This window comes from Notamacropus eugenii, chromosome X (genome assembly GCF_028372415.1).
Source record: "Notamacropus eugenii isolate mMacEug1 chromosome X, mMacEug1.pri_v2, whole genome shotgun sequence".
In the NCBI taxonomy this organism is placed as follows: domain Eukaryota; kingdom Metazoa; phylum Chordata; class Mammalia; order Diprotodontia; family Macropodidae; genus Notamacropus; species Notamacropus eugenii.
In genome coordinates this window covers 87,180,303-87,191,614 of record NC_092879.1, presented here as the reverse complement: position 1 = coordinate 87,191,614, position 11,312 = coordinate 87,180,303, and the positions used below count along the sequence as shown (strand labels likewise).

The 11,312-nt window shown below is 42.4% G+C and overlaps 1 protein-coding gene across 1 annotated transcript; it reads right to left on the bottom strand.

Moving 5' to 3' along the window:
* Positions 1 to 1,477: 1,477 nt before the first annotated feature.
* LOC140516378 (uncharacterized) lies at positions 1,478 to 3,927 on the bottom strand. The gene is made up of 2 exons (XM_072627325.1): positions 2,757 to 3,927; positions 1,478 to 1,601 (listed from the first exon to the last, which is right to left on the bottom strand). The coding sequence occupies exon 1, from the start codon at positions 3,925 to 3,927 to the stop codon at positions 2,791 to 2,793; it is 1,137 nt and encodes a 378-aa protein (XP_072483426.1). The 3' UTR covers positions 1,478 to 1,601; positions 2,757 to 2,790.
* Positions 3,928 to 11,312: the final 7,385 nt, after the last annotated feature.

The following is an 11,312-nucleotide window of genomic DNA, read 5'->3' as shown; positions in this document are numbered from 1 at the left end:
AAATTGAAGTCATTCTATATGTTCCCCCTTCTGTTCTCCTCAACTCAAAGCTCCTTGACATCTTTCATTTTCTTCTTATGCTGTCTTTAGTAGTGAAGTAGCCTTTCTTGCCAGGGTCAGCTCCTCTGCATGTGCACTGGATTTCATTACCTCTTCTTTTTCTACAGATTGCATCTACAATCATCCTCCCTCTCTTAAATCTTTCTCTGTTAACCAGCTCTTTTCCTACTGCCTTCTAAGCCCTAGTCTAAAGTCTTCCAACCCCTCAGATCATTGTCATAAATATCTCCTTTCTCAAACTCCTTGAAAAGAACCATCCACACAAGCTGCCTTCACTTCACCTCACTCACCACCCTTCAGCACTTTGCAACCCCTGGCCTTTGACCTTATCACTCCACTTATACTGCTCTCTTTGGAGTTACCAGTGATCTCTCAGTTGCCAAATCTGAAAGTTAGACAACAGTGTGTATGAAAAGATGTGGAGTCAAAACTGTGACATAGCATCCCCAAAAGGCACGCTAATAGATTTTGTAATGTTATTATTAGGCTGCATTAATAGAGGCATACTTTTGACAATTATGAAGATCATGGTGCTGAATACTGCCTTTACTGTATCTGGAATATAAAGTATTACTCTAGGAATTAATTTTAAAAATGTGGAGAAACTGGAATACATTCAGAGAAGGATGATTATCACAGTAAAGGGCCTTGAAATTGTGGCAAATTGAATTTGGGTTGAAGGAATTGGGCATATTTAGCCTAGAGACCAGACTTTTGAGAAAGGACCTTACACCTGTCATTGAGGATTAAAGTAGTTCCTTAAAGAAAAAGAATGATCTTTGTCTCAATAGGCTCTACAGAGCAGAACTAGAACTGATTGGTAGAAGGTGCAAAGTGGCAGATTTTGCCTAGATATAAAGCAAATCTTCCAATAGTTGTAGCTCAGAAATATAGTAAGCTCCAGTTCTTCAAACAGAAACTAGATGATCTAAAGGAGAGTATTGTACAGGTATTGTGCAAGTGAAACAGGAATTGTGATTTGGTACTAAAAGGAAGCTATTTATTACCAAAATCTTGTATTATTCATGGCTGGGAATAAATTTAAATAGTAATGACAGTTGGAGAGGCAAGTTACCCACTTGCTTAAGCATTACTAATTCTTAACAATCTATCACCATCTATCGATGTTCTTTATGTCAAATTATTATTTGGAGCTTGAACTTCAAGAAACCTTTGATAGTACTTCTGTTAGAATATGTACCATATGCCTTTTTCTTCAATTTACTAGGATTTTTGTTCTCACTTTGATTCTAGAGAAATGAGAATTTATTATATTACTTATTAATCACATATAAACATATATCTGTATATTATACATATATTCATACATTTCAGCACACATGCTGAAATGTCTGCAAAATAATGCTTTCTCTACCATTCTCTATTTATTTTTTGCAAATAACAGGCTGAATCAGTATTTTGACTTTCAATTTTATTTTTTTTCAAATATTCTTTTAAAGTAAGCAACAATGTAGTATGGCAGGGCCTTGGAAGAAGATCTTCTTTTGAAACCTTTCTGCTGTCATCTTTCTTCACATTATCTGTATTAAAATATCAAATTGTTAAATTCTGCATTCATGTACGTGGTCAAAATCCCATTTCAGCAAACTATGTTTACAGTGATTTTTGTGATAATAGGGCCTTATACTCTAATTCGGAAATTCACAGAGAAAAATCAAGAACATCCTAAATCCATATTGTTCCCTAAAATACCTAGATTGTAGGGAAAAGAGTCAACTGTTCAGATTTTATGGGAAGAACTATATTTCTAGGTTCTCTCCAAATGTACGAATACACTAGTGTGCATAGATCTGAATTAAGTAATTGCCCGTTTATTCAAATGATGCATATAATTTTTGTAATTGGCAGAGAAAAAAGATTATTGAAATAAGCAGATATAGCTAAGAGTATGTAGTCTATCCTTTTATATCTGAATCTGCTACGCCACACTAATAGGCCAGTCAAGAGTCTATTGAAAGCAGAAAGGTCAGATTTACACTTAAAGGCATAAAATGGCACCGTAGAATGTGGAGGGGCCTTTAAATGAATATCACAGAGCTGTAAAATCTCATTGTTGAAAGGGACCCCTCCCTTGTATTCCCTACAGGAATTACCTGTAGAGCATTTTTAAGCAAGTGGTTATTCATTTCCAGAGGGGGCAAAATGAATTATAATAAAAGCTTACATTTAATATTTTTTTTTTTTTGCAAAATACTCTCTTCCACCAGGAAGTAAGTAGTGGGCAGTACTAAAGAATATTGGATTAAAATACGATGATTTTTAATCTTCGCTCAACCATCTGCCTATACAATTGATCTAGATAATGTCTCCTCCCTTCCCTATGTCCGAGTTTTGTTTTTTTTTTTCCTTTTTCCCCGTTGGGCTAGAGGCTCTAATGCCCCATCCAAATCAAACTGTATTTGAACTACCTTCTACCTGAAGCCTTGGCAGGGGGTTTGGGGGGGCACCTTATCTCATCCGTTCCCTTTTCCCTCTCCCTTCCCTCCCCCACCCCCTCCCCTCTCTTTTCTCCCTTCCTCTCAATCCCTCCTCCCTTCACGGCTTCCCTCTCTCTCCCTCCCCCACCCCTTCTCAGTCATTTCCCCCCTCCCGTTGCTGTCCCCGACTGCCCCCCATGCACCCCGCCTTCGGTCCCTCTCCGGGATGGGGAGCGCCCGGGGCAGGCTTGGGCTCACCTGCAATCGCGATCTCCTCCTGCGGCGCTCGCTCCTAGTTGGGGCCGCGGTTGCCCAGCGGCACCAGGCGCATTCTCCTCCCCAGCCCGAAAGCCGAGGGCTCGCGGGGCGGCTCGTCCGGTGCCAGGGCTGGCAGGGGCAGCGCTGGGCCCTGGGGCGCCTGCCGAGGGGGCGCGGCAGGCTGCACCGGCTCGAACTGATTGCCTTCCAAGCCGTTGGTGAAGCCGCGGCTCTGCTCCTCTCGAGGCCTCTTGACACCTCGCTTCCAGTGGGGTCCCCGGGGCCCGGCGTAGGGGGCGCCCCCCTGGCCCTGGGCTAGCCAGGAGGCCGCCCCCCCGAGAGGAGGGACCCCGAGCCCAGCCGAGAACAGCAAGGGGCCGGGGCCGCCATCCCCTCCTCCGCTTCCGCGGACGCCCCCACCCCCACCAAACGCCCCCTCCAAGGGCAGCCGCCGGGGGAAGGGGGCCGCGGCAGCCGCCGCCGCCACCCGCTCGCCCTCCTCCTCCAGGCCGATCTCCTCCTCCCCCTCCTGGAAACCCTGGTCGTCGACCAGGGGCTGGGGCCCGCGGCTCGAGGCGGCTGCGTCGCCGGCCTCCTCCTCCTCCATGGCGTCGCCTTCATCCTCCAGCTCCATCCGGTCGTCCTCCAGGGCGATGTCGTGGGCCAAGGCCGGCGCCTCAGCCTCGGCCTCCGCTGCTCCTTCCCCAACTGCTGCTACTGCTGCTACCTCGGCGGCTGCTGCTGCTGCTGCTGCTGCTGCCACTGCTGCCTGAGCCCCGAGCTCACTCTTCTCTGCCTCACTGGGGCTGCCTGGGGCCCTGGCCAAGGCCAAAGGCTCGACCTCCTCCTCCTCCTCCTCCTCCTCCTCCTCCTCCTCCTCCTCCTCCTCCTCCTCCTCCTCCTCCTCCTCCTCCTCCTGCCCAGGCCAACTTGGGCGGTAGCTCCGGGCCCCCTCCCTGCTCAAGGCCAGATGGAGCTGCCTCACGAAGGCGGCTGCCACCTCCCTATCCGCCTCGCACCATCTCCTTGGTCCATCTCCCTTACTGGTGGGGCTGGGGTGCATGATGAGGCCTCGATGGCTGGAGGCCTTGCACCCCAGCCCCCAAGTGCGGGACAGCGACCGCTTGGTGGCTGCCCTCTGATAGGCTGACAAGGAGGACGCCAAGCCCATCGCAGGCTCTCCGGGTCAGCAATTGGCTGTTGGTGGTGGCATTCAGGCCTCCGCACGCGGTGGCCTTCGAGAGCTTGAGGGACATTCATTTCCAAGGTCATTGACCCCAGTTCTCTCAGAAAAAGTTTTTGAGACCTGATGGGATGGTGGCTGGGTTGTCCTTCAGACTCTCACCCACTAGTGACTGCTTCCCCCTGGCTAGACCCAGTGGTGACGTGTACCCTGGTGTGAATGTATCTCTCATAGTACAATGTAAGGGTGCCTCAGGTTTCCACCTTTGGTGCCCACACCTGACCTCTGGCCCAAACAAAGCAAGGCTAGGCAGCCCTCTCAAGTAAATCCTGGGTATTATGGCTACCTTTAGAAAATCCCACCCAAGCCAAAAGTCCCCAGGACCTTCAAGGGATTGTAGAACTTGGAGTCCAGGCCCTTCTCAGGACACCTTCTGGTTGTGTCTGACAAAATATTTTCCCAGTCCTAAATTTAAAAGTCTTTTCCCTTGTCTGGACTCATGTCTGAAAAGGCTTGGAACTTGCAAAATGCATTTCCTGAACATGGGATTTTTCAGTGTTATTTTCCTTTCATGTGATCTCTCTCTCTCTCTCTCTCTCTCTCTCTCTCTCTCTCTCTCTCTCTCTCTCTCTCTCTCTCTCTCTCTCTCTCTCTCTCTCTCTCGGAATGTTTTTCAAATTAGAGATTTCCTACAGAAGGTATTGATGCCAAGAGCTTACTTATCAAGCCCTAACCTCATGTCTGAAACCCTCAGGATATGTGGTGCTCTTTTGTCTTACCTATGAAAGTGACCTAGGCTGGGAAAGATCTCTGACATTTCTAACCTTATTAGGGAATCCCATGCAAAGAACATAAGGTCTAAAGCCACTCATGAATTTAATGGGAGTAAGAACAAGAATAGTAAAAGGGCGGCCACCTCACTTTCACTTTCTGCCTTCACCCCAGCCAAAAGGGAAAGTGGAGGAGACTGAGCAGAACCCTGCTGGGAAGCCACTTAGCACAATTGTTCTATCTGTGGGAGACTTTCCTTCCCTCCCAGGCCAGTCAATGACCCTTGGCTGTGGAAGCGAACAACTAGATTCACACCTACTCCCATACAAAAAGCAGAATTGACTGCAGGTTGGCCATAGTAAGGAAGCTAAAGGGCTGAGTCAACATTTGGGAGGAAAACCCTGAACTTCTGGAGCCCTGAATCCACCTGTATTCCCTCCATTCCTTAAGGCCCTTTTCTCAAGCTACTGAGCCTCTCTCTTTCCCCTTTAGTGATTTTCCCAAGTCACCTGAGCACTGGAAACATGTAGGTAGCCCTAAATAAGAGTGTCTGACATGTCTGTTCCCATTGGATTATAAATGTATAGCTGGAAAGGACCTTGGAAGCCATCTACTGCAGTGAACCTGGGTCTTCCTGAATCCAAACCTAGTGCCCCATTCACTGTATCATTAGCAAAGAAATCCAGAAGCTTAGCTGCTTGCCAGGTAGCCATGACCTCCCCTTTGGTCCATCTTTTTACTGCTACAGCCAGCCCCCATCCTCATCCCCACCCCAGGAGGGGTAGATTCCCAATCCTGGGTGGCAGTTTGACCTCAGAGACTCAGTTTCCTCATGTGTAAATTCAGTCTAGTAATCCCCATAATACTTTCTTTACAAGCTTGTTTTTTGGTACAAATGGAGAAATTGATGTGAAATGTCTCACAATCTTAAAAGGCTATGGAAATTGTAATTGTTGCACATACTTTGTGGGCTCCTCTTGCCCTTCCTTGCTACTTTCCAAGCAAATGTGTCAAGGTAATGTGTCTCACTGTGGCTAGTATTGTAAAGGGGATCAACTTTCCCTACCCCAACTAAATGGCAAGTAATTATTAATAATATGGACCTCCATTATTTCATTCACATCTTGCTCTCCACCCCTAAGGTGTACAACTACACCACCAACAAATAAACTTCAGGAAGGATGACAGGGACCACTCCATTGCTGGCTAATAAGTTTGTTTTTTTTTCTAGTCTAATGAAACAGTCATTGGAAAACTTAGTAAATCAGTAGGATCAGGTGACCAGTTCGCTGCCTGGGTAATAAGGAAACCTAAATTCCATTTCTCAAACTTTCGTCTCAGATTTACTGTATGGGCGTTATTTTTTCTAACTCCTTTCTGATGAAAAACCATGCCATTAATGACACCTATTCCCCTCTTGTGATTATTATGGTAATAGATATTTTCAAACAGAAAGACCTAGGAAAGTTCTATTTTTCTGTGAATTATAAAATTCATAAATATTTTTTTTAATTTCCTATAGAAGAATGAAATTGTTTTCCTAGGAAGTCTTCTCATCGTGTTCTAATTTAACCAATGGTTACAGGTTTTCTAAAGCTGATTGTTTCCCCATTCATCATGTTCAATCTGGCAGGTGAATTGGCTTAATGACGGAGATTTTAGATACTCATATGCTCCCTAGTTCTATAGTCTTTTCTTTTTCTTTCTTATATTATTATGTCATTCTCTCTTTTCCTTATGTTCATATAGATAACAAAAGAGGGAGGTTTTTATATATATTAGGAAGGTACTCTTAAGTGTCTGGTTTAATTAGTTTTCTGCCTGGATGATCCTCATAGAATGAATTGCTTTTGGAGCTTGGTCAAAAAGGAAAAAAAAAATTCTTTGTCTAATTATTCAAACCTTCCTGTAGGCAATTAGATTCACCATGTAGTAAGATTTATTTTCATATTCTAAATAAATGATCATTTTCAAATAACTACTTTATTCTATTTCTGATATGGTATGATATTGTCACATCAAGAAAATTTATATTAACAAGAATATTCATATATTTACACCCAGGGGGCATAGAACTTTAGCTTTTTGTTCCATTGAGATAAATACCATCATTTAAAAATAATACAAGACAAGTAGCATAATTAATTATATAAAGAAGCTTCACATCAAGAAACATGCTTATGGTCAAAAGAAAGCAGTTGAATTAGAGACTCTATTATCAGCAATCAATTTCTACACCCTTGATTGCATGCTACTTCTTAATTCATTAGAAAATTGAACAAGAGGAGACCTAATTTCTTGTGTGGGAGTGAAATTATAAAAATCTCTGGGCTTCCATTTTATTAGGAATATAGATGATAAAAGTTGTGGGTATTAAAATGACAAGTTCAGAGTGGGTAGAGTCCTGGACGTGGAGTCAGAAAAACCTGACTTCAAATCCAGCCTCAGATACTGACTAGCTGTCTGACTCCTAGAGTAGGTCATTTAACCCTGTTTGCCTCAGTTTCCTCATCTTTAAAATGAGCTGGAGAAGGAAATAGAAAACCAGTCCAGTATCTTTGCCTAGAAAATTCTACAAGAGGTCACAAAGAGTAGGACACAACTGAAAAAATACTAAACCACAAAATTACATATTCAAAAGTGTACCACAAAAGAAAGTAAAGTCAATTAAATGATATTATTGTATATCTTTGAATGAATGGGTTGTATAAATATATTAATCACAATTTTCCTTACCTTATTCCTCCCCACTGCATCCTCAGTGTTTAGTATAATCCTTTTTTTTTACAAACTATTAAGCCATCACAACATTATAGATCCTCCACTGACATTGGCACTTTCAGTGTCTCACTATAGTGTGGAGGTAACCCTCAGTTCATGGTTATGACAACAGCATTGACAGGCCCTGCCAAAGTGAGCAATGGCCAATAGTCTATAATGTGAGCACCAACCTAATAAGTTTGAAGAGGCTCATTATTTGGTTGACCCCCAGGATCACTAATTCTCAAGTACCTCTTGAGGATACTTCCCTGAATTATAGGGGGGGCTGGTGATCTGTGTCACTAGAAGGCAGAAGTTCCAATAGTGAAATAACGGATTCTAGGAGTGGGGAAGAGAATGAATTTTCACTTGTTGATATCATTGTTCCTTTGAGAAGATGATAAATGTAAATGGCAGGTGTTAAATTATGTCACTTATGAAAATACACAGTTTTAGACCTGCTGGCATTGTGTTTTCTGTAGAAATTGGCAAGCTAGGATATGATTGAAATTGAATATTTGCAAAAGTCTTTGATATGTTAGACCCAAAGACTAGCCTTGTAATTTGTATTAACTTAGTAATGCATAATCCAAATAGTGGAGGTAGCATGGTGTGGTAGAATGAGGGCTGGGTTTGGGTGTGACCATGGGGGAGCCACTTCCCCTCTCCAGGCCTCAGTTTCCTCAAGGGTTGGACTAGGTGGACTCCAAGGTCCTTTCCAGCCCCAAACCTATGATCCTCTATATTTATTACCTCTTTGGGTTGTGGAGTGAAGAGGAGAGTTAGTGAGGCAGTGGTAAATATTTGGTTAAGAAGCCTTGGATTTTACCTGAGAAACTATAGTTTTAAATTCTGGATTCTGTTTTCTAGTGTATAAAAATTAAATTGTCCCACTAATTTCTCTCCCTTTCCTAATAGTAATGTGATATAATAGAAAGAACATTGTTCTAAAAATCAGGTAATTCATCCAGTTTCTGGTTCTAGCTTTGCAAGGTGATTTCATTCAAAGTACTTTTTCTTTCTTTTTAGTCCTATATTTTTTAATGTAGAATGATGGAATTTAATTAAATGATCTCTCAATTTCCTTCTAGCTCTGGCACTTTAAAATTCTATGACTCTAATTTTCTTGATTAATTTGCATTTCGTAAATGAGGTAAATTTTACCTTTAAAGACTTAAAAAGAATAGTTCACAAATCTGACAGGTGTTCCTTTATTTGTCACAGGAGTGGGGAACCAACAGCCTTGAGGCCACATGTGGCTTCTAAGTCTTTGGGTATGGCCTTTTAACTGCGTCCAAGTTTCACAGAACAAATTCTTTTATTAAGGGGATTTGTTCTGTGGAGTCTGGATGTCGTCAGAGGGCCATACTTGAAGACCTAGAGGGCCACATGTGGCCTTGAGGGTGCAGGCTCCCCACTCCAGGCCTAGAATTTTTTTTAAAAAAATTTAATTTAATTTTTAAATTTAACTTAATTTTTAAAATGCATTTATTTTTAGTTTTCAACATTTGCTTTCATAAGATTTTGAGTTCTAAATTTTTCCTCGTCCCACCCTTCCCCCTTCCCAAGGTGACATGTAATGTGATATAGGCTACACATGTATACTCATAAGACATTAGCAACTGGGGCAACCAGGAAAGGCTGAATCTTAAAGGAAATTAGGGAAACAAAGAGGCAGAGGTGAGGCGGAAGGCCATTGCAAAGTATTTTGGAGATAGAGTTGGATCAATACAGCTACATCATAGAGTGAATGCAGAGGAGGAAGGTGTCAGAAAACAGGAAAACAGCACCTCTCTATCGTTTTTTTTTCCCAACAGAAGGTCGAGTCCCATAACTTTTCTTTTATTTCCCTTACCCTTACTCAATGATTTCTCATATCAGAATTCTTTTGGATCCACACCTGAACTGGGGAAAATCTCACATGTGGTGCTTAGCTCCAAGTGTTCCCTGACCCTTCCCTTTCCTTCTTTCTCTTTCTTTTCATCTACTCTTCAACATCCATCCTGACATGGATCAAGATTATCCTTTGTGGCTTCAGATCATGCTCTTTCTTTGTTTATGCTTGCTGAATTCCTGTGCCTGCATGCTTGAGTGTGTGTGTGTGTGTGTGTGTGTGTGTGTGTGTGTGTGTGTGTGTGTGTGTGCACATGCATGCGTGTGCATTTAAGAAATGCTTCATTCCCCATGATAAACTGGAGAGTGAAGAGTTGGGCCTGTATTCTCTTTCCATTCCCTTCTATAAAAGAGGCCAACCTGGGCTTTGACTATAGAAAGCAGTTACTTGGCCACAGCAGAAATGAGAAACATCGTTCAGTTTGCAGTTGGTTGCACAGTTTTCCCTATTTTCCATGTTTGGTGGAATTGAAATTCTCAGTCCTTTACCTTCCATGCTTGCAGGTCTTCTGTAGAATTGTCCTTGGGGGCTTCTTCACTTCTCCAGTTGTCATTCTCCTCACTTTCTTTGTACTATGACCACCACAGAAAATTGAGCTTCTCTTGTCTCCCTGCCCCCTTGCCTCATCTTCTCCTCAGTGTCTTTTGCTCAAATCTTTCCTCTTCTTGCACCTCCTTCTCCAGCCCTTCTTTAGCTTTAATCCTTATTGTCTTTCACTTTCTCAGGCCCAACAATATTTCCCCTTCACAATTCAGTCCTGCTAGATCTGCGTCATCATTCTCCCTGTTTTGGTGCCATTTCTGTTTTCCTTTTCTGGTGCAGCCTTTTTCCCAAGAGTGCTCGAACTTGTCATTCAACAACTTTTCATTTACTATGAAGAGTTAGGAATGTGAACCAATATATACTAGTACATTGTTTTAAAAAAGTATTTCTTTTTTAAATAATTTTTGATATCTTTTGTTTTTGTATCAGTTCAGTTTCCCCGTTTCTCTTTCCCAGACTTTTCCTAGAGACAAATGCCATAAAACAAAGAATATTTTTAATAAATAAAGAAAAAAAATTTAAAATAGCATAATCAAAAACACCTGAAAACCTATGAATTGTTCTATATCCATGGTGCTCTCTCCTCTGCTGAAGAGAACAAGGAGGTGTCTTCACGGATGCCTTCTTTGCAGCCATGTTTGTCCTTTGTAGTTTTGAAACATTTACTTTGCTTTGTTTTGTGCGATTGTTTTGTTGTTAATTATTATGTGTATTTCTGTTTCATCTTCATCTAACTTCACTCTTTAGTTGTTCAGTTATTTTTCAGTTGTGTCAGACTTGGTATGACCCCATATGAGGTTTTCTTGGCCAAGATACTGCAGTGGTTTGCCATTACCTTCTCCAGCTCATTCTAAAGATGAGGAAACTGAGGCAAACAGGTTGAAGTGACTTGCCCAGGGACATGCAGCTAGTAAGGGTTCGAAATCAGATTTGAACTCATGAAGATGGGTCTCCATTCCAGTGCCACTACTCTAAACACTGTACAACATAGCTGGCCATACTTCACTGTATATCAATTCATTTACATTTTTCCAAGTTTCTCTGTATTCATCACATTTACCATTTCTCACAGCACAGTACTACTCCATTACTTTCATATACCAAAATTTGCTTAGTCATTCCCCATTTGATAGGCATCTATTCTGTTTCTAGGTCTTTGCTACCACTAAGAGTGCTGCTATAAATATTTTAGTGTATATGGGAACTTCTTCTCAGTGATTTCTTTTGGGCATATGCCTAGCTCTGGAATAAAGATCAGTAAACTAAAGCAAACAGGGTGAAGTGACTTGCCCAGGGTCACACAGCTAGCAAGTCTCTGAGGCCACATTTGAACTCAGGGAAAGGAGTCTTCCTGCTTCCAAGCCCAGGGCTCTCTCTCTCTCTTTTTTTTTTTTTTTTAACAACA